The following is a 24044-nucleotide window of genomic DNA, read 5'->3' as shown; positions in this document are numbered from 1 at the left end:
TAATAAATTGAACATGGGATTAATAAAGTGTATATCTACTGTATGTCTGTCTATTCTACCAACCCATTTCCTCTTTCAGCTGCAGAGCTCCCAGCTGGCTACTCTGATTGACTAGTTAAAATGTCACCCAGCAAGGCCTCCTTCTTTGATGAGCACTCTGGGAGAATGTTCACCCTTAATTAAATGTCTTTGTAAAACTGACAGTGTGCACTCTCACTGCACTATTATCAGCTGCTCTTAATGATCGTGATAATAGCTTCTGGAAATGTCTTACAGTACGGAGGGGTTGGCGTCTCTGCTATTTATTTTTAGGAACTGTTTTGTCACTGTAGTTACCACACTTTTTCTTCCCAATTTATTAGAGCGCACAGTAGTTTTCAAGGCGTTGAGGACTTGGATTGGCGTGTAATAGAGCTGCAATAACAGATGGACTGTCAGCAAATAACCCGAGCACATACACATGCAGTCCGCTGTAGAAGCAGTGAATGGGAAACTGTATAGACAAATCCCCGCTAAGCAGCTTTGCACTACAAATGAGTTCTCACAATGCAGTGTGTGGCAAAATGGATCAGAAAGCTACTGGCAAGTTGGTGGAGCTGCTTGATGCTTGACAGGACTGAAGGCGTTCTGCTATAGCATGCAGTGTGGAATTAGCCCAGAGCTAGCTGAACGAGAGCATATGTGTGATGGGCATTATCTGCACATGGCTTCAAACAGCAGGAACTCTTGCAAATGATCTGGCTGTGAATGTCAGATGATTTGCTTCTCTTCATAGCCAGTGAGCTGGATTCACCGACACAGCATAAGGCAGCCTAACGCTGTTTGCCTGATAATCAGAATAGATGAGTTCACTGAAAATGGATCATTTTTTGTTTTGGAGTTGCAGATATTTTGACATAAATATGATGATTATGTGCGCCAGCTTTAGCAAAAAGGCTGTTGTTGACCCCTCAGTAGAGCATCCTAGTCCTGTGACTCTGTGTAACCTCAGGCATTTGTGGATTATGCTTCATCACATTCCCCTCTGCCAAAGTTTAACCGTGCATACCTTGTGCTCTTTCAAGTCCTGAGCTTTAACGCCATGAAAGGGATTAGAGTTTAACATCACATCCAGTGTTTAATGTAAACAGAAATTTCAGTCAGATGTTATGTGTCTTTTCTCTGCAAGTTTAATGTTCATTTGCATTTACTCTCCCATTAAGGCTTGTGCTGCCATGAAAGAAGAGAAACAGACAGTATAAAAGTAGAGGCAAACTACTAAGGGGGAAAGAATGTTGTGTGGTTCAAAGGTTTTCTCTGTTCTATATGTGAACTCACTGGGTTACACATCTCCAAGAAAACCAAGGTAATTGTTCCCAGTCATATGATAGTCAGAGCTCAGAGCAGCGTGGCCAGGAAACTGGAAAAAAATGTATGCCTAAGAGGAAAAAGCCTATGCTTCGGACATATGACGTATTGTCATCTGCACTATTTCATATTCACTCAACCTTTTTGTAATCATGTGAATTTCACTGAATTCACTTGTTTTAAAATAGGTTCGATGTAGAGAACTGCACTGACATATATCATTATTATTATTATGTTGGTCAGTATCAGAAGCAAAAAAAAGTTCAGATTTCTGTTGTCAGACTTTGCAGGTGTGGCAGACATGCTGCTGTGGCACTGCCAAAACAGTACCACAGCAGCAGAAACTAACAGTTTTAGTTTAGATGTAAAAATGACTGTTCTATCTGATTTCAGCCGTCTCTATGTCTTCTACATATTATATATTGTGTGTTACTTTTTTGAAGTAATCCAGTTTGTTACTTAATTACTCACTGGAGAAAGCAATTTGTTACACTTTGCATCACGTTACTTTTGTGTTTAAATGACCTGAAACAAATTGTTAGTTAACAATATAAACCTTAGACTAAAGTTCCACATGCCAACACAAATCCCTATCCTAATGAGGACACATATATGATCTTTTGCTTTTAAATTTCTGTAATATGTAGGTAAAGGTGAAAACAAGCCCAAGGAGACTGAAGTGATCGCCACTGCCACTGCTTTTGTTACCTGCTGAATTTCAGTGATGGCTGCTGCTTAAGTGTCTTACTCAGCTTAATAACATCATTTTGGGTGCTTAGCTAGCTTTTTTAAAATCTATTTGCTAAGTGTGTAAATAACTGAAGAATGAATGTAGTACAGTAAAATGTTACATTAGTCTGTTACTGAAAAATGTAAGGTGACCCAACACTGGTCTTGTAAGACCCGCAAGTGGTCTGAAAAGAAATAGAGTGATGTAACATCATTCAGTGAACCACTTATATTAAAACTGAAATACTCAATGACTATTGAAAAGGTTGCCATGGGCAGGCATGTTGATTTCCCTCGTATAATGAAGTATTACTATTTGGTTTCCCTCTGACCTTTTAAAACTAATATTAATAAAACAGATTAGTCATATATTTTTCTTTCTGACAACAGATATAAGGATATTCCACTCAGCCCCGACTCTATATCACTAGCACGTCACTGGCATGTTGATGTTAGCAAGTTGCTCAAAATGTAGCCATTAAGAAAGGCGTTGTTGGCATCAAAATCATGATAAGTATATTTTTTCCAAAGAACGAGTAAAACATGTAAGCTTTAACATTTGATGTGCTATCTTAAGGCTTTTATAGTTTACACAGTTCCCTAACTTAGGAGGAAAACAGGACACTACAGCACAAAGCACCTGTTATCTTTGCATTTTGTGCTGTTCAGCAATCGTAATAATTCAGTAGCCAATAAAAAAGGTAAACTCCTAAAAAAAAGACCCCAAATAAAGACACTCTCTTTTCCACAACATAAATATACAGTCTTTACTTGTGAAGTAGAAGTTGGTGCACATTGTGCATAGCATAACTTTATGAGGGAGTGATTAATGAGAGAAATGTTCGATTAGAAAATGAAATAGTGGACCCTATAGGAGATATGCCAGTAGGATGAGTAGAAGCCTCAGCTGAGACTCTAGCTAATGTGAGCTAGCCCTGAGATCAGCTGGTGTGACCGTGACTTGCTGGCCTGCTGGAACTAATGCTATACTTGATTTCAGTCATGACGATTATAACCAAAAGGAGACTGTTGTCTTTATTTGCAGTTATTTATTATTGAATGGTTTAGGTCTTTTTTGAAATGTTGTTGCTATTTCGCACTCATATGTGGAAAGATGAATGCTCCAGATCAGCCCGTAAAACAGATTATAGTCTTTGCCAGGTTGATCCTGGCCCCTGGGCCCTATGTTTGAAACCCTTGCCCTAAGAACACCATATCAGGCAAACCCACGATGGCTTTGTAAAATAAAATGACACCAGGTGGACTGTCACTGAGCCTAAATTCCAGCTGTCGTTGTCAAAAGGTATATGAACTAAACTTTTATGGTATAATTCTTAACACAATATTCTGAAAACACTGAAATCGACTGTAGTGCTGTTAATTAGTTTTTAAAAATAAAGGATTCCCAGTTCTTGTTTCCTGTTTACTGCCACAGACATGACCTAATTTCTCTGCTCCCTCTAATTAGGACATATAAGTGTTTAAAATCCCCACATTGTTTCTGCAATCCTCCAAATTTGAAAGGCTTTACTAGGTAATTAGACTATGGCCCTTTGCTGGGTGCTTTTGCATATTAGAGAGCAGAGCTCACACATTTCAGCCGTTGTTCAATTTGTAAAGCTGGCACTGGTGTTTGGCCACCCAAAGCCAAATATCTAAAGCTAGTGTGATTCACTGTCTCTTACAGCTGGTATTCATTGCCACATTCATAGGCATTGTTACTGCCAGCCTCCTCTCCATCTGTGGTCCTTCCTGACCTTCCTCAGTCAGACACTGTTGTCTTGAGCTTGTTTTTATCTGAACTGGTTATTCACACATACACGTCTAACTAAATTTGCTACATATTAATAAAATGGATTGAATTGTGTGTATTGATATATATTGCTGAAAATATTAATTGGCTAAGTGGACTGTTAGTTAACCTTATTTTATCTCCAGATAGGAGATGTATATTAACAAAAAGGAGTCATATTTCTAACAGAGACATAGATCATAGAAATGTAAGCAACTTTAACAAGTTAAGCTGTGATATACTGGACTCCAGACCGCAGGAAACTTTATGTTAAAACAGTGAACACGTGGCAGCAGAAACCTGGTCATATTCACACACATACATCAATAATGTACTTAATTAGGACAGAGGCTAAATGTTTCATGATTCATGTAAATATAAGATTCTGTGCTCGCATCATATCCTGCTAGATGTTTGGTGCTTGTATCTGAGGTCAGGTTCTATACAAAGCTGTAGTATTACTCCCCCTGCTTCCTCCTTTCCATCTCATCATTCCGCTTGGTTGCCCGAAAGCCTGGGAACCATTCAGGGAGACTTTAAAGTAGAATGGAGACATGTTTGCTTTAGCCTCACAGTCACAGGGACAGCTCAGGTTTGTCCATTAGTCGCAATTTGCAGTTTATTATTTGTCAAGAACGTGTTAGTCTCCTTTACCTTAAATGATGAGCTCATTTAGAAAGTTTTGTGTTTCAAGTTGCAATTCAAGGAAAAGTTAGAGAGAAATTACATAAATTTACAAACATATTATTTTTAATAAAGAGACGCTAGGATTGTAAAATACTGGAATATCTGTTTGCTTTGTAATGGCAATTTTATGCCAAGGATTATTTAGATTATTTGTTATTAATGCTCTGTAACCAAACTTAATTGCCTGGTTTTCTTACAGCCGATAAAGATGAGCCTTTTGTTCTTTAAATGAGCACCATTCTGGTCCTGATGCTGGTTTAAACTAAACACCCACTCCAGCAAAATGGAGAATAATATATCTCAATGTGATGCTCTTAATCTTTGCTGTGAAGAAAAAAATGTGATTGAATCCGCTGTAGTCCGTCTTGTCCCATTTAATCTCATTTTGCAGATCAAATGCTGTTTCAGACCTTGACTGAATACTTTAAGGCGTGGCTTTTTATGATGGAGGAGGAGGAGATAAGAAACAGGAGCCTAAAAATCCACAAACTGAACACGTACTGTTAAAACATTATTGAGTAAAACATACTGTGGGGTGACTATGCATTGATAATCGGTTAAATCGGGGTGTGGGGTGTGTTCATCCTGGGTTGAATATGTCTCATCTGTCAGTGGGTGTGGGCCCAGGTGGAGCTCAGACAAAGAGGTCGCATTCATTTCCCCCTGAGAAAACTCAGTCATTACCCACTGATGGGGGGATGTCTCATATGACTCCTCCTTCCATGAGCATTCATTGATTTGCCCTTGATCTTCATGTCTACACACACACACACTTGATCCTTGTGTCTGACCTTTCTACTGCCCCCTTTGACCTCTCAACATATCATTTCCTGGTTTTTTTATCAGTTTTTTTCCTCTTTTCCTGTCTCTTGATATTTCACCTCCGCTTATTTCCTCTGCTTTCGTCTCATGTCTTTCTTACTGTCATTTCTCCCAGTGTTTTGCTTTGGTTTTTGCCCCTCTCAGTCTTGTCTAAGTGCTCAGGGCTGCAGAATAATCCTCTCTGTGATTTCTCACTCTTTTATCTTGGCTTTGGCAATGTCTGCTTTATCCACCATGACTCCCCAATTCCAGGAAAACTCAAGCGCACCATCTCCTGACCTACATGCATCAGCCTGTGAAAAAGAAAATAATATATAATTTTTTAAAGTAATTTTCTATATTTTTTAAGCTTTCTATGCCGCTGTTGGTTTGACAAAATCTATCCACCTAGTAAGAATTTTTTGGCATAGTTACTCTAATGTTTATCCTTTTTGTCAAGTGTGTATTATTGTTGAATGAGGTAAGGTCACAACAGGCTGATTCTTGCTAAACTTGTTAAATATTAATGTGTGTTTATTGCTTATGTTTACAACCCAAAAATGTGATAAATCCAGAAAAAGTAGCATAGTGTCTTAAAAGTGTTTTAATCTGTTTGCGTACAGCTGCATAAAGGTTATTGCTCTCTCATTCACAGAAACGTTCATGTAAATGACCAGCTGAAACTGCTCGAATCATTCATTTTACACTAATATACAATTATTGTACATAAAAGGTGTGACTCATTGTGACAGAAAAAAGACAATTTATTGTTCTCGCTGACGTGGAGTATTTTACAGTCATTTCCAGCCAATAGAGATGGCTGTTTTAAGGAGATGAAGCCACTTTATGCTACATACACTAGACATGGTAAGAGGCAAGCTAGCAGCTAGTTACAGTCTTAGTGACTGATCATATATTATCTGCCTGACAAACATGAGGATACTGCAGGTTAAAATGGGAGGAGCTTAAAAAAAAGTAGCCACACCCTAAATAAAGCCTACTTTACTGTGTCTTTTTCTTTACATGGGACCAGACTGGGACCTGACTGTATGCATATGATATTGACTGTGCATATGATCTTCATGAGGGAGTGTTTGTGTGGTGACTGAGGAAGCTGCCTCTGCAAAGAGCCGTGCAGTCAACATATTGCACGTGTTCCACTCAGGCCTGATACACTAGAGGGGATCATACTGAATAACAAAGGGACAAATCTATATTTGTTTTTATTATGTGACAAATGGTTAACAGTTATAAAGAGTAAATGTATAATAGAGTATCATTTTTATTATGATCACATCTTTATTATCAGATACAACATATTTATAGATGAATTTTATTTTAAATGATCAAGGCATGTTAGATGTACAAATGTTAAATTTTATTTATTAATGAAAACAGATGATTCTAATAAACATATGGACATGAGTTAGTAATAGCATATAAACTAGTTGTTTTTGTCTTGCAGGTGATCGAGTCTCTGGGGATCATGATTTACAAGGCTCTGGACTACGGGCTGAAGGAGAATGAGGAAAGGGAGCTGAGTCCTCCTCTGGAGCAGCTCATTGATCTCATGACTAACATGGCTGAGGCTGAGAGGGAAGCATGCCTTGACGAAGGCTACGAGGCCACAGAGGAAGAGGACGAGGTGGAGGACTCTGATAACGTCTCTGGCATTCGTGGCTACAGAGATATTTTCAATGTAAGCAGCTGGTGGACGCTAATATGTATGTTCAGCCACTGATGGCTGGTGGTTAAAAAGGATACTGCCAAGAGATAAAGTAATTTTAGTTAATAAGTGTTAAGTATGTAAAAGTAATCCCCTCAAAAGCAGAGGCTTCCAGCTGCTCTGCATACTGATATACTAACAGTTTCTCTGAGCAGATATCTACTCCTCAAAGGTCATCTCTGCAAGGCACCAAACAGCTAAGAAACACAGGCACACAAGCACTATGTACAGAGGTTGACCAATTAAGAGAAAGCTGTCTTAAAGTGGGCTGATACTGTAAAAGACATGAGGTAAAACAGCTTTTTTAAATAGTGGACAAAGTGGTCACCCATGAAAACATTAATCCTCTAGGGCAGAATGAAGGTGCAGTAGTTGGTGCTGGGTAAGAGCTATAGGGTCCACCAATCAGCTGTTATTGTTATTGTTTTTGTATCTTTATTTCAGACATATACAGTAAAAAAACGACATATACAAGTACACATCCTTGCATTTACATATACAAATATGAATATATATGTAAATACACACACGTATGTGCTCAGACAAAACAAAAAAAAAAGAAAATACATAAAATAAAATAGAGTCTAAATGACATGAAATTACAATTATTAAGTCTGAAATGGAGTAGGAAGAAGTATAACATACTTATTAGTCCCTACCCCATGCTCAACATTCTATTGAATCCCACGATTCATTGTTACCCCTAATTCCCATCATTACTTACCCCACACAATAAACAAGGAATGAAGGGCATGTATTAACATAGCTACAGTGATAGATACAATTTAGCATAGTTACTAGGGGTGCAACGATACACAAAATTCACGGTTCGGTTCAGTTCGATACTTTGGTGTCACGGTTCGATATTTTTTCGATACAAAAAAATGTTCATGCCTTTTTAATTTGTCATTTATTAAAATTATAAATATATATTTGAACTCAAAAGTACAGTTTTTAAATTTAATGTTGCTGAAACAACAAAATAATAAAAAATAAATAAATCTATCTGATCGAGGAATCCCTCATCTTTGGAAAAGAGAGTTTATTACAGAGAAATGGCTCTTTCCAAAATAAAAGCTATACTATACCCTTCTTCTGGGGTATATTCTCAGCAGCATATTAAACATATCAGGTCCCCATAAAGAGAATCATGTGCTAACGGCTGTCTAAATGACTCGGGTAAAGTTTGTAGCATGCGTGCTTGTTGTTTTTGTCTGCTTCCACTTGTCTTTGCACTAGGATGATATCGGCGTAAATGTGCAGTCATATTCGTTGTGTTCCCACTAGTGCTGTCAGCGTTAATCTCGTTAAAATGACATTAACGCCATAACGCGGCAAATCTCCGTTAACGAGTTACTGCGGATCGCCCCGTGCGTGGGGCTGGACGGCGTCAACACGTTAACAAGCTAACTGCGCTAACGCACTAGTTCCCACCAATTGAGCATTGCATGGCACATCCGACATACTGTTTTACTTTTGTCCATGACGTGCTTACCATCAGGGTCATGCTTCACATGAAAACCAAGATAGTTCCAAATGCCAGATCTGAATGAGGGTGGGGGAGGTTCAATTTCGGGTAGCGTTGAGGCAGTTGCCATGTTGCAACGAGCTTAGCTTCTGTCTTGCTAGCTTGCGCTGCGCTCAGTGGATCTGCACTGACAGTGCAGCCTAGGCGGAGTAGTCGAACGCAGATCCACTGAGCGCTCAACACAGACACCATCGTCAGAAGAAAAGTTGATAAAATAAATAAAACATTTTGTATTGTTCGATACATATGCGTACCGAACCGAAAGCACTGTATCGAACGGTTCAATATCGATACGAGTATTGTTGCACCCCTAATAGTTACATATACAATGGGTGATCAACTTTATCAGTTTCATATTCTTCCAAAAGCAGTTTTCGAAACATCTTTATGAACTGACTAATGCTTGAACATTGCTGTAGAACCACAGGAAAACTTTTCCACAGTTTTACCCCAAAATTGATAATACAAAAGGTTTTAACCTTTGTCCGTGCTTTAAGAGTCTTCAGATTTAATTTTCCCCTCAATTCATAGTCCCCTTCTCTGTCAAAAAACATATTATATCTGGCTTTGTACATAATTTTTGCAGTTTTATATTTTACAAGATCCATAAACTTCAAGAACATAATGTTAGTGTGGTCTCTAAATCCTGCTTTAGTAATGATCCTGATTGCTTTTTTCTGAATTTTACATAATGGTTGAAGTGAAGTTTTGTATGTATTTCCCCAGATTTCCACACAGTATTCCAAATATGGCAGTATAAGTGTACAGTAAAGTACCTGGAGTGATTTGGAAGGCAAAAAATGTTTAGCTTTATTCAGTACAGAGATGCTTCTTGACAGTTTAGCTTGTATATGCTTTATGTGAGGTCTCCAGCAGATTTGGCCTTGATGTGCGGTGTTTGAGTCCTCTCCCTGTGCCTGCACCAGTTCTGTTAGGGTAACCCCCTTCCCCCCACGAACCTGAATCCAAAAAGCGACTAATGGATGGAATTAGCACCAGGCTGAACACAGACAAAGTTAAAAACAGACTTATATAGGTAGCTAGCTAAAGATAAATATTTTTAGCTAGCAGGCTGCATTTCCTTCTCAGCAGGTTGAAGCATGTGATATTTGAGTTATTTTTAGCTTGTTGCCAATTTATTCCAATTTACTGCCAACAAAAAGAGATTCATACAGCTACAAATGTTAAAACTGTTTAGCTAATGAGCAAAGATTGGTCAGTCACATATAAAATATTTTTTTGATCAAGGATTCCTGCAACAGCTGAGAGAAAACAGAATTTAATGATTCCAGTAATGGAAGACGTAGGCGATGTTATTCCTACTTAGAGCAGGTAATCACTCGTTTGCAAGTGAACATCCATAATTCCAAATCTAAGGAAAGTGAAATAAAGTAGTAATCTCTCCAAACAGACATGAGTGGTGTAAGTGTTTGGAACTATACACACTTATAAAACATTTTCTCTACAATGTGTGAAGCTAAAACGGTTCTCCAGTTCTTGAGGAAAACATCATCTACCAAGGTATTCCAGGAACAGATGCAAACAAAGAGGGCAAGTGTTTAGGAAAAGGTCTGTGTGTGGAAAAATTAAACTATTAAATATTAAACATATTAAACTCAGTGAAAGCAGAGCTCAGAACCACAGTGCACTCGGGCTGCCAGGCTCATCTTTGCTGGGAGGCATGCATCTCTGTTGTCCAATGGAGCAGAGTCACTGTGTCAGTCCTCGCATGCCTGTGCACTGTTTACGTAATAACCATGTACCCAGTCACACACACAAGTGCACACATGCACACCAACACTGCTCTCCAAGGAGATGCATGGGAGCGGTGTGGCAGTCTGGCCTGTGGCTTTCTAGCTGTCAGTTTGAATTGTTGCTTTTTCCCCCCTGAGACCATTCACCCCCTGTGCTCCTTGGTTTACCTTTTGTCCTACTGTACTAACCCCGGATGACACTATTTTAGATTAGAGCCATGTTTATCCACTCAATGGAACTGTTTTGATTTTGGATTAAAAAAAAGAATTTTATGTACACTTAACTGAATCCATTATTTTCTGTTACTCCCACACTTATTGGCAGGTTAAAGTTTCTAAAACGAGACAGTTGTCTGGTGTTTTCCATGTTTAGTGAAATTTTTGCAGTCTGGACAAACACAGATGCCAAGAGCATGCAGAGCGTTGGCCAAAGGTACCTTCTGTTCCTCTAAGAGAAACAAGGGCATATTTTGTCATCGCTGTGTGTGTGTCTGTTTGTGGAGCAGCAGCGTGGCTGACCTCAGGCAGAGCTGTCTTGTGAATTGTGTTCATCAGTCAATAACAGCTGTTTACAAGTGTCTTTTGGGGGTATTTTGCTTTTATATAATGCCACTGAGATCCATTAACTAAGTGCTAGCTTGATACGACTATCTATACTTCATTTAAAACCTAAACGAGTGCTGTTGTTGTGCCCATGAAACCAGCAATCAAAATAGTCAGATTAATTATTGTCATTGTCATGCCAGCTTTTGTTAGACTGCTATATTATCTGATCTAATGCAATGCTTTGCAAAATAATAGCTTGTTATTGTCTTAGCACAAAATCAATCAACTAATAATGTCATAAATGACCTGAAAACCTGATCAGGCTTTCAAATAAACAAACAAATCCCAAAGAAAATCTTGAAACTTAATGAAGTGAATGTAAGAGCGTGAAATTTAGGATTGAATTGTGTGTCACCGTAAATGTATTTTTGATTTTTGTTTTTGATTTTCTTTCAGTGCAGCTGTGTGAAGTGTGAACTGAAAATCCTTTTGCTTCCTCTGTTTTAGCTGTGTACAGCTCATCTACCCAGTGTGTCAGATGCACCCAGTCATTACCAGGCAGTGTGCCGAGCCCTGTACACAGAAACCAGAGAGCTGCGCACTTTCTTGGAGAAGATCAAGAGTGCCAAAGAGGTAGGGTCCTTTGATAAAACAGATCAGACATAACATTATGGCTATCTGCCTAATATTGTGTGAGTCCTTTTGCTGTCAGAACAGCCCTGACCCATCGAGTTTTGCTGTGGTATCTGCACCAAGATGTTAGCAACAGATTCTTTAACTCCTGCAAGTTGCAAGGTGGGACTTGTTTGTCCAGCACATCCCACACATGCTCAATTGGATTGAGATTTTGGAATTTGGAGGCCAAGATTTCAAATATCTCAACATCTCAAACGCGTGGTTGTGTTCCTCAAACCATTCCTGAACCATTACTGCTTTGTGTTAGGGCACATTATCCTGCTGAGAGAGGCCACAGCCATAAGGGAGTATTGTTTCCATTAAACAGTGTACATGGTCTGTAACGATGCTTAGGTAGGTGGTACGTGTAAAAGTACCATCCACGTGGACCCAAGATTTCCCAGAAGAAACACTGCCCAAAGCATCACACTGCCTCTGCCGGCTTCCTTTCTTCCCATTGGTGCCAGGTGTTCCCCAGGTTAGCCACAGCCATGCACCCGGCCAGCCATGTGATGCAAAGGAAAACGTGATTCATCAGACCAAACCACCTTCTTTGATTGCTCCGTGGTCCAGTTCTGATGCTCTCGCACCCATTGTTGATGCTTTTGCTGGTGTACAGGGGTCAGCATGGGCACCCTGGCTGTTCTGCAGCTATGCAGCCTCATACACAACCAACTGTGATGAACTGTGTATTCTGACACCTTTCTATCAGAATGGATGACATTTTTTGGCAATTTTGAGCTACAGTAACTCTGTTGGATCAGAACACATTGGCAAGCACTCTCTCCCCACGTGAATCACATTGCCTCTGCCGCCAATGACCCTGTTGCTGGTTCACCGCTTGGACCACTTTTGGTAGATGCTGACCACTGCAGACCGGGAACACCCCACAAAGAGCTGCAGTTTTGGAGATGGTCTGACTCAGTGGTCTGTGAGGAAGAGATGATCAGTATTATTCACTTCACCTGTCAGCACAGATTGTGCTGTGTCCAAATTAAACAAGAATTTCCATCAGCCAAAAGTCAGAAAGGCGATAAAAGACAAAACGGAGGAAAATCTGCATAACTTAAATTTTTAATGATGGATAATAACGTTATGACTCACAGCTAATTATTTAGCTGACCACTTGGCTAGCCCTGAGAACAACTAACTAACTATTGACAGAGAAGACAATTTTTATGTAACGACCATAAATCTTATCTTAAGTATCAAAGATTCTTATAAACCACCTGAATGGTTTTTAGTTATATCACCATCACTAGGCTGGACTGTAGCTTACAATACACATGAATGTGACTCACAAAGACATGAAGACAGTATGTGTGTGAAAGCCCTGTTTACTGTGTGACAGCGCAGAAGGCAGTCAGCTGATGCAGAAAGGCATCCGTGGGAATGGCTGGGGAAAGAGCGAATGAATTAATATACATGCGTGCTCAACCTACATTACTCATACTGTGATATAACCACAAATGATTCTGACTCACAGCTTTAAAAATGAAGATTTTATTGTCTTCATTTTATGGGCCGCTCGTTAATTCTAATATACATTAATACATGGAATAGAGGAATGAGAACAGAAATAAAACTACTGATTTCCTTATACAAGAACAAGCTATGAGGTTACAAAATAGCAACACATTTATGGTGACGGTGATGATTAAGAGCAAAACACTTGCAGTAGCAATTTTGATATAAACTGGTAAGGCAAGGGTGCTGTGTGCGGGTGACATGCCATGTACTGACACCCTCCCAGTTGACAGGTTGAAGTGAGCCACCATGAAAAAAATAGTGACATGTTTGTCGTGCATGTCAGACATAGATGACTAAATCTGCAGACATGCTGACTCTCAGTCTTCCAAGAGCGCTGAGTTCAGGTTCTCATAGCTAGCCTTCAGCCTGGCATGATCATGAAAACAGTCCTATTGTAGTGGCTGGAAGGTTTGCACTATAATATTTTTACAAGTTGTTCTCATACCACCGAGGATTAATTCTCTCCACAGCATTTTGTTGGTGTGATGCCTGCTATAAGCAGGGATCCTGGCAGGTGATTTCTAATAATGTTCCCTAGAGATCGGTGATTAGCAGGTTTGCACAGACACAATGCAGATCTTTCTAAATCTTTCTAAAGAAAAGTCTTTGAGAGCAAATGTAATGCCAGTTGACAACGTGATTCTTTCACCAAAATGTCTTATTGACTCATTTTTTATTTCAAGTCATGTCTCGTTGCTCTGTTTTGTTTTGTTTTATTTCTTTTTCTACCCAGCCATTAAGATCACAGGCAGGAGTCATTGTGGACTTTGTTTTCCTTGGGAGCATTTTGGAGCTCAGCTGTGGGTTGGAACAGTTTCCTTAAGGAGCTGTGTGTATGTGTTTGTACGTCTCACCTCAGGGTTCCTTCCTGCTATGCACTACTGCTGCTGCCCTTTCACTGCGTGTAATGCATCTGAATGAATACAGGGGAGGATTAGGTCAGTTACGCAACTCTTAGGAAAGGAGAGTTTTATTGCAGAGTGGAACAGGCTAAGACAGAAACTTAAATTTGAGGAAAGTTGGGGGTTGCAGTAATTGTAAACTGAAGTCATTACCATCGCTGTGTTTCTCATTTGTTAAAACTCGATAGCATACAGACGTATTTCTTGAACTCAGTTTTTTTTTTAAGTGCCAAAAGAACTAGAGTCCATTGTATAGTTTTGCGATGGTTCTTGTACAACATAAAATGTTGTACCATTTATACTATAATAGAAACAGGACTCTGTGTGGAACCTATAATGCTAATGCTAACGAATGACCTTTCCATCAGCCTCAGCTCTACTTTTTGTTTTGTGCTAATTAACAAGTTTAGTAATGCTAACACATATTTAAAATAGTTAAAACTATGAATAATATACCTGTTAAACATCACCTTAGCATTGTCATTGTGACCACCTATGCCATTCTTCTCATGCAATGTCAAAAGACCTTAGCATGCTAAAGTGCTAAAGCAAGATGGTAAACATAACATGCTAAACATCAAAATGTCACCACAAATAAATTTAAAAAGTTAACACGGTAAACAGATTTTATTAACAGTTATTTACTATAAGTATGATTAACAATTCCAGTAGCAGGTATATTTTCAAACCCCATATATATGTGAGAGGCACTAGCAAGTGAAAATCTGCGAGCCACTTCAAGGTACACTCCTGTCTAATAGCCATTATACTGTTTTTTGCTAAAACATTCCTTACTAGTGTCCTTTGAGGCAAGAAAAATAGAATAGGATAGCCAACTGTGCAGGAATACAATCTAGGCTATTCAGCAAATGCAACAGAAGAAGTCAATAAGGGGCAGATTTAATAATGTGTTGCATTAAAAAATACTATCAGTACTTACAAAGAGAGCACAGTGACAAGTTTGCATGTAAAAGCTGGAAACTCACAGATTTTTGTGCTGAACCTGTTGCAAATGTTTTTTCAGGATTTTCTTTCTTAAGGCAAAAATGATGGATACATTTGCAATATGCACTTTACTGTTTATTGCTCAAATTTTTAGCACCAAAACAAAAGCATGTCTTATTTTGTTTGTGCTTGATAGTGAAATTAACTGTGATTAAATAAAAATTATGCTATTTTAGCTATTTTGCCCCGTTAAATAAATTTGGCCCTAAGAATTAATAGTAAGCTGATATAAGAAGCAGCAGCATAAAATGAGTGGCATCTGCCATTTCGCCTAATGGCATATAGATTCATCCCTATTTAATCTAAACACATCAGTCAGCGTTTAGTCCGTGTACAGACTCGTATACCTGCTACCTAACTGTAGACTCTCAGTAATTATTCTGTAAAGAACCAAATGTGCCTAAATTCCTTTCAAACCCATTGTCCTGTTTGTGTGTTTTGGTGTTCTTTGTTAAACACATTTCAAAAAGTCCATCTTCATCCAACCACTGCTACCAGACATCGCTGCCAAATAAAGCCCCTTTATCTTTCCACAGAGATGCCTCCTGCTGCTGAACAGCAGCTGAATTAGTGGTGATTCACAGACAACTTGTGCTCCTATTTGCTCAGGGTTGCGTGCTTCTTGTCAGCTGTTAAGAGAGAAAATGAATGAATAATATCAACAGAAGGCAGAATTACTAAGGTTTTACATGCAGTTGGCAAATGCCCTGAATATTTTATTTTGTGGCCCCTTTAGCAGCAAAAAGGTTTCATTCACATTGTGGATTACTTTTCATGATTTAATTAATGCAGAACACGTGGAAGAAGCTGCTCAAGTGGAATGGAAATATGTTGCTTTGATCTGATCTGGAGTTTTGCTGTCCATCCAAATGAGATAATGGTGTTTTACAGCAATTGAAGTAAGCTGTCGTTATGCTCTTCAATGGCTAGATTATCAGTGCTTTATTTTGATGGGCTGTCATAAAGCATCAGGGACCATCTTGTTATCTTTTGACTGGAGTACTGTATGCACTGTAGACATATTGACTTGTGATGCACCAAAAAGCCTGTTGCGAGTGATGTTATGTAAGCAGTCAGTCAACACAGCTGTGCCCCCGCAGGATGATGGCGAATTCTAATTTCCCCTGTGACCTGAGGTTTTAACTCGGCAGTCAGCTGGGCAAACTCCCATGATTGTCTTACCAAACTTTACCCTCCTGTGACATGATCAGGACAGCCTCACTGCAAAGATTAACCAGAGGAAACACATTTTCAGTCTGTCTACTGCTTTTTACAAGCTTGTTATGGTATCATCCTGTTAATATAAAAGTTAAAGGGGAACATTAAAGGGGACTTGCTTCCATACTTCATACTTCTTGTCATAATGTCTCAAATTATTAAATTATTACATTATAATGTCTTAAATTATTATTATTTTCCAATAATAATAATAATAAAGATATGCATTAAGCTTACAGTTCTTACAGCTTGAGTTTCTGCAAAACTTTCCAGTAAGAAAACTATGATTTTACAGAGGGGGCTCTTTAAAAGTCTGGAACTAATAGTGAGTGTTTGAAGCCAGAGACTAACATCAGGAGCTGCATAACAGGCAGCATGAGAGAAATAAAGATTTGTGTAGCTGTGAATTCAAAGCTATTTGAGTGAAGCCACTTAACAGCTTACATATAGGAACTGGATGAAGTCCATGTCTTGTTATTTACCAAAACAACACTTTTTAAATTTGATTTGTTCTTTTTCCACCAGAACCTCCGTAAGATGGAGGAGGAGTCATCAGAGGAGCCTGGCCGAGACCTGAACGAGTTACAGAATGCTGACTGGGTATGCAATGTTCAACCTTTGACTGTAGCCTCAAATGTTCACGTGAAGCTATCTCCATGAATTCATATATCACGGTAAACACACAGTAATCAAAGAACTTCTCAGGAACCATGCTGAGATTGATAGAGCCACTGCACATGATGATGGCGCCCTGTTTCCCTGTTCTGTGTGCAAGCAGAGGCTAGCCTCTCTTTTCTACACTGGGTTCCTCTTTCACTACTTCTTCTCCTCTCAGGCTCGATTCTGGGTTCAGGTGATGAGGGACCTGCGTGAAGGAGTCAAGCTGAAGAAGGTGCAGGAGCGTCAGTACAACCCTCTGCCTATTGAGTACCAGCTCACTCCCTATGAGATGCTCATGGATGACATCAGGTCCAAACGCTACAAACTGCGTAAAGTCATGGTCAGTGTCAAAACATGTGTTGCAGCTTTGAAAATATTACTCGAATGCTGCACTCAGTGCTGCACTGTTGTTTTGATCCAGCAGGAAAAAGCTTGCTTCATGAAAATCATAAGGTTGCATTGATTATTATTGGATACAGTATAACTGTGCCTTTCACTAATGTGATGAAATGATGACTGCATACACTCAGAAAATGTTATGTTACATGCTATGTTACATTTAATGGCATCTAGTCAATGGAAATTTCACTTGATTGTTTTAGATTCTTTTTATACCAAACATATTTTCCTTAATGATTTAAATAAATAAACCTTTGATTTTATATATTTCAGCTGCATTTTACTCAAACATTATGGCTTCATGTTTATGAGGGCAAAGAATCACTTTTTAAGTGTACTATTGAGTTTTGGTTTTAGTCTTTTAAGGCTTCAGTGTGATACCTGAAGTTGTTCTGTAAGTCCACATCTAGAAAACACACCACCACAGTTCAAATCATTTAATGAAATGCTCCAGAAAACAGTACCATAACAGGTTGTTTTGGTGTAAACTTAGCCATATGCATGACTTTACTCTTCCATTTGGCATTATTCATAATAAAACTGAAAACTTAAAAAATATTTTGTAACTATTGTGATCGCTGATTAAAGTCTTTCTATTTAGCAGTGAGGAGGTGCTGCTTTTATATTAGAATCATTATTGAATATTACTAGTTTTTTGACTGTCAGATGACCCAAGCATGATTTAACGTCTTGGGCTCTAAGAACGACGCTGGAAAATTTGACAGCCTTGATGATAATTAAAAATAATCATCAATCTCGGCCTTATGTAATGGTCTTGGGTTTGGTTGTCTTGCAACAGAAAATTTAAAAATGTCCATATATACTTTATTGATATTGTGTTTTTTTATTATTTGAGTTTGAATTATTTAATTTTTCCATCCATCATGTTCTCCATCTAGTAAATGACCTCCTGAAAGAAGCAGCGTTTGTCTGAGCTAATATAAGCAGACCAATTGTTCCTTTGCTTCAGGTCAATGGAGACATCCCACCAAGATTAAAGAAAAGTGCTCATGAAGTCATCCTGGAGTTCATCAGGTCCAGACCCCCTCTCAATCCTGTGAGTTCTAACAAATCTGATTGATTTAAACATTAAAACTGAGATTAAACCAATAATCCCTCTACACATTTACGTATTAGTAAACACTCTGAAACAAATAAGGATTTTTAACAAAGACATTTCCTGCTTCTAACCTGGTGTTATTTGTGGGAAACACTGTGACTCTCATGTCAGGAGATGGTTTATAGGTTGATTTGCTGTTGCTAAAGCCAAAATCATCCCGATGATTAGACTTGACTATTTCCACTACATGTGATCGACTGTAAATCCAGACTCTGTAAAGCACACGGGTGTTCACGTCTTACTGCAGCCTGAATTCGGAGAAATAATGGATTCTGTGCTGATATCAATCTTGCAGCAGGATTAGCAGGCTGCTTTTTCAGCAGTGCTCTCATCTCTCAGCAATCAGGTGAACAATCAGTCAAAGTAGACCCGAAGAGGCGAAGAGAAGCAGGCCTGCGGGCTACAACCCTGTATATTTGTGTCAGTGTTGGTATGCCCCCTTTTTCACTCTGTGCCACCCATCATCAACCCACGCTACTTAGGTGTCAGCTCGGAAGCTGAAGCCACAGACTCAGCCTCCTCCCACGCTGCACGAGCGGATCCTGGAGGAGATCAAAGCAGAGAGGAAACTTCGCCCGGTCTCTCCTGACGAGGTCCGCAGAGGAAGGCTGGGTAAGGAGGTGTCCCGCTTCGTTGTCCCTGCTCTTGGTACTTTTTAGTCCCGTTGGTGCACACTCACGTGCACACTCCCATACACATGCAACCATACTTCGCTCTAAAATTTTAAGACGTTTTAAGCTGAAGTATGGATCTGATGCCTGCACCTCAGAATCACATAAGAAGTGTGCACTAGCTTCATTACTTTGAACTGTTTCTGTTCTTTTATATGTTCCTACTTTGTGCCTATGCTCTGTGCTATCGTAGCTGCTGCTGCCTAACCGTTCATATTTGTGTTGCAACTAATGCCTATTATTGTTTTTTGGCTTATATTGTTTGCAGCAGAGTATAAGTCGTATGCCGTAATAATGCTAAGTGTCTGCAACTTCTATTAACACACTGAACCCAGTACTGTGTTGTCTGCAGTGTCTCCCCATTGGCTGACTTATTCAAAAATCCTCTTATCTCTCGTCATGAAAGCAATGAAACCTTTGGGATCTGAAATAAGACAATAAGCATGCCATTTCAATTCTTTTCTCACTAAATACCAACTTCTTGTATGTACAGTAGTAAGTCTTGACTTGATGTGCCTCTATCAAAAACAATAACTGTCCATGGCGTTTCTCGTTGCAGTAATTCGGCCACTTAGCATGTCTTTCAGTTTTGACGCGTCAGGTAAAGTCTCCCTCGCTGCTTACCTGGCTTTTCATCACTTTCTGTTCCCCGCTTTGTTGTGGCTGCTCATCTGTTCTGTCAGCACGAACAAACACACAGACACAGATACACACTGTTGGTGCATCAATCTGCATATTGTACACACATTTCATGTTGTGCTTCATCGTTTGGTGATTGCCTCCTTTGGAGGTGAAACATGGATCCGTGGGACACTGGTCAGTAGGAGGATGCTGATGAGAGCGAGGTGACATGAGTGGTATGCTGAACTACATCCACAGGCCATGCTTTAAACTTGTAAAGCTGTGCATGGTGTGTTTTACATGCTATTATGTATGCTAGTATAAGCAACATTAACCTTAAAACCAGGGAAATCAAATGAACGTTCAGACCATTTTTTTTGCACGTTGAAATCTGAGGCAAAGCTTGAACATGAAAATCTCGAAAACCTTTAAAGATAAAAACCTGAACCTGTCTGAGTATTGGCTAGTTAAAATACAAGGAAAACAAACAATCTGTCCTGTAAAGTCTCATATTTTAGCACACACTGATTCATTTCACATTGCAAAAGACAATTAGTGACAATGTCTGAATGTTATGTTGTTATATTTCTCAAAAATTCAAAAAAAAAGGTCTTCATGTTCAAACTTTGCCTTAGATTTCATTGTGCAAAACAAAAGAAAATTCAAAAAATAATAGAAAATATATGAACAGATCATTTAAAAGAAATCTTGAAAAGTATTTGATGTGATTTTACCCTATAGACCAACAAAAAACGAGCTTATGTTCAAGACTCACCGCCTTTCATTTGTCATAAAAGGAATCTTTACTTTGTATAATATATGTCTTCGATTGGAAGAGATTACATCGCCTTACAGCCAGACTGAGATATTTAAAGTGTTTAGAGGTGCTAAAAACAAGAAGAATTTTATTTACGATGTCGCTGTTTTGGTTTTTTTGCATGTAGCGTTCTGAAGGAAGAATGGTAAAATTACATCACTGCTTTCTCTACAAACAGCATCTTCTTCTTTTTTTTAAAAAAAAATACTGTTGGCTGTTAAAATGATTGCAGCCTTGAGAAAACAGTTTATTCTAGTCAGTCTTCATGTTAAAGGAAATTCCTGTACCTCCTGAAAAATATTCCTGCTGTTGCTTCTTGGGAAAAGTGTCACCTTTTCCAAGCACTTAGTCTCTTAAAGGTTCCTCTATAATGTGAAACTTCAGTAGAAGTGAGCTGCCAGCTATCTAATCAAGGGTGGGCAAGGAACAGCCAAAAGCATACGTGACACCTCAACGTCTCCAAGAATCTATACAAAAGAGTCTTTCGTGTGCAGCAGTGACTTTGCAGAATCGAGCCAGTGCGCAGGTGGACCGGTGCGCAGCCTCATGCTCTGCACAGCATAGTAAAATATATAGTCTAAGATGACGAGCTACAGGCTACCAGCAGTGGAACATGCCCAGGGTTCAAATTTGGAGATAGTGTTGTGATTGCGATGAGGGAACAGTGCTCAGGTGGCCAATTTAGAAAAATCCTGTGCTCCACTTTCTCTCCTACTGAAGCCAGTGTCTCTCAAAATAGCTCCCTCATTTGTGTTGTCTGTTGACCTGTGTGTAAAACCTTCCCTTTATAATCACTCATTCCCATATGATGTGACCATATTGATAACTCTGTACTTTGTGGGGATTTTACATTCCCGCTGACAAATTAATGAGTATGGCTAAGGGGAAATAGATTTCATGAGATTAAATGCTGCGATCACAAGTCTCAGTGAGGTATCATGTCCCTGTGTGCAGCGTTGGGCCTTCGTGATAGCTTATTGTTTTAAAGGCAACGTGAGCAGGCAGTGCTGCTTGGTTCTAATTAAATTGTCATTAAAATGTGACATTAAGTATTTTGTTTTAGTTGTGCGTTAGTTGAGAAGGTTGATGCCACTCTGTCTCTGCTTTTGTTTAATGCTAGAGTCAGCAGGTGATTAGCTTAGCAACAAGGGTGTGACTTGGGTAATTTGATTGGCTCCCTGGGGTCCCCTACAAAAAATTGAAAGGAAAATGTCAAATGAATCGATCCGTAATGGGAATGATGTTTCAAATTACATAACGCTAGCATAAAAACGTAAGGCAAACGTTACATTATACATAAATACATATTTAGGTCTAAAAACACTTAACAACAAAATTGTATAACATTACCCTAATTTTTGCTTTAATATCATAGTAATAGTAATATCATAGGCTACGTTCACATTGCAGGCGAAAGCGCATCAAATCCGATTTTTTTGACCCTATGCGACCCATATCCGATCATGATATGAGAGTGTGAATGGCACAAATCCGATATTTTCAAATCCGATCTGGGTCACTTTCATATGTGGTACTGAATCCGATACATATCTGATGTTTTAGAAAGCGACTGCTGTTTGAATGGTCAGGTCGCATTAAATCCATCTTTTACGTCACTGACACAAGACAGACGCCAATTATCAGCTCCGGAGAAGCGCCCGAGAAGACATCGCAAACGCTTCCTGGCCATCCAGCATAGATGTCAGTGAAACTGTTGGAGAAATGTGAACAATTTATTTGTACTGTATAATCTGCAGATTCTGACAGAAATCTGCAACTATCCTTTGAAGCACCGCTCCTCTCTAAAACAGCAATAAGGACAATTATTAGGTTATTTACATTATTATGTAAATAACAAAATAACTTAAAGCAAAAATTGGGAAACGTAAAGTCCGAAGTCTTTATATTAAGGGCCATCAGTCAAACAATACTGTTTGGTCTGGGTCTAAACAGAGCGCGTTGTGTGTGACATCTTCTTTTGCGCATGCGGGCCGCTTTGAGGGTTCACACTAGAGCGTGTTTGCTGTCGCATTTTATTTGTAGTGTGAACAAGCAGACAAAAAAATCGGATTTGATCAAAAAATCGGAATTGAGCATTAAGACCTGCAGTGTGAACGTAGCCATAGTAATATATTGTTTGCATGTTGTTACTGCAGTGTTACTACAATTTTGTAGAAAAGTCTATCAGTGGTCTGGTGATTTTGCGACCTAACAGCAATACTGTCACCACATTATCAGCTTGTAATGGTACAACTTTGTAAAAAAAACCTATATGCTACTGTGCAAAAGTCTTGAGCCACTCTTTGTTTCTTTATATTTTGCTTTTAAGGAGCCAGACTTTCTTGTATCTTTTAAGTGGTCTTGAGCAGTAGTTCTTCAAGCTTTCTGAAGTTTTTCTTAAGCCTCTTAACAATGATCTGTGAATCATTCAAGTATAAAAAGTGTTTGCAATATAACTTTAAAGACTTTGAAGACTAACGAAGAGGCAAGCCTAAAAATGCAAATGAACAGTGTCTGAAAGGTCACATCCTTAAGAAACGGGGGAAAAATCCGGCAAAGACCTGACACAGAGGGTAGCTGTTAAGAAACCATTCTTAAAGAAGGGAAACTGGGAGAAATGGCAGGTAGGTTTGCCAAATTATACAAGGACTGGACTTAAAATCAGTAGAAATAAGTCTGATGAATGAAACTTGAAAATCTGACATTTTCAGGAGGAGGGACGTAAAACCGCGAGTGTTCATAGTCATCTGTAAAACACGGTGGAGGCTCTGTCATGGTTTTGTGATGCATTCCAGACAGTGGTTTTTAAAATCTTGTTAAAATTGATGGAATTACAAAGAAAAACACCACTAATTTTTGATCCACCATCCAATACCAGCTAGAAAGTGGCTGACAGCATGACAATGATCCCAAACAAACCAAACTCTCAAATCAAAACTCTTGCATGGTATGCAATGCAATGTTGACTTGAGCTCATCACAGGTATTATTCAAGTGTTTGTTCCATTTACTGCAAAACTACACACCAGATGTGCTGCCCCTCCCCGAGCCTGGTTCTGGTGGAGGTCTCTTCCTGTTAAAAGGAAGGTCTTTTTCCCCTCTATCTCTTGAGTGCCTGTTTGTAGGGGACCAGTCGATCACTGGAGTTCTCTCTCTCTGGAGCCTATCCCATCTACCATAGAGCGAGAGCTGGGCTACACCCTGGTCATGTCGTTGATCTGAAGCACGGCTAAGATGCTTAAACATTAGACATAAAAAAATCAAATGAAACCTTAACTGAACTGAAAGCTCTGGTCTTTATGCTGACCTAAGCTGACCCGTCTCGACTTAGCTAGGCAACATGAGAGTGATACTAAACTTCTTCTAACCCACACAAAGACAGATAATATGTTAAAAACCATGTCTATTTTAAATCATTTTATAGACAAAATAAAAAAAAATTAATATCAGATTTTGCATTAAATACTTTAGAATCAAAATGACTCCTTTGTAGGGTCAGTATTTTAACATTGAGCAG

At 39.0% G+C, this 24044-nt stretch overlaps 1 protein-coding gene across 4 annotated transcripts in view; it reads left to right on the top strand.

The window, feature by feature from the left end:
* Positions 1–24044, top strand: part of LOC134635784 (protein spire homolog 1-like) — a 40389-nt gene that overhangs the window by 7026 nt on the left and 9319 nt on the right. For 2 of the 4 annotated variants that reach the window (XM_063485334.1, XM_063485332.1), the window contains exons 3-9: positions 6822–7055; positions 11418–11543; positions 16766–16840; positions 17076–17240; positions 18270–18356; positions 18902–19031; positions 19650–19691. In XM_063485334.1, coding sequence (XP_063341404.1) covers positions 6822–7055; positions 11418–11543; positions 16766–16840; positions 17076–17240; positions 18270–18356; positions 18902–19031; positions 19650–19691 — 859 coding nt within the window. The remainder of the gene's footprint in view (positions 1–6821; positions 7056–11417; positions 11544–16765; positions 16841–17075; positions 17241–18269; positions 18357–18901; positions 19032–19649; positions 19692–24044) is intronic. The other 2 variants (XM_063485335.1, XM_063485333.1) reach the window with 1 other exon arrangement.

Source organism: Pelmatolapia mariae, linkage group LG10_11, assembly GCF_036321145.2.
Source record: "Pelmatolapia mariae isolate MD_Pm_ZW linkage group LG10_11, Pm_UMD_F_2, whole genome shotgun sequence".
NCBI lineage: Eukaryota > Metazoa > Chordata > Actinopteri > Cichliformes > Cichlidae > Pelmatolapia > Pelmatolapia mariae.
The sequence above is the reverse complement of the archived record's forward strand: the minus strand, read 5'-3'. Positions and strand labels throughout refer to the sequence as shown.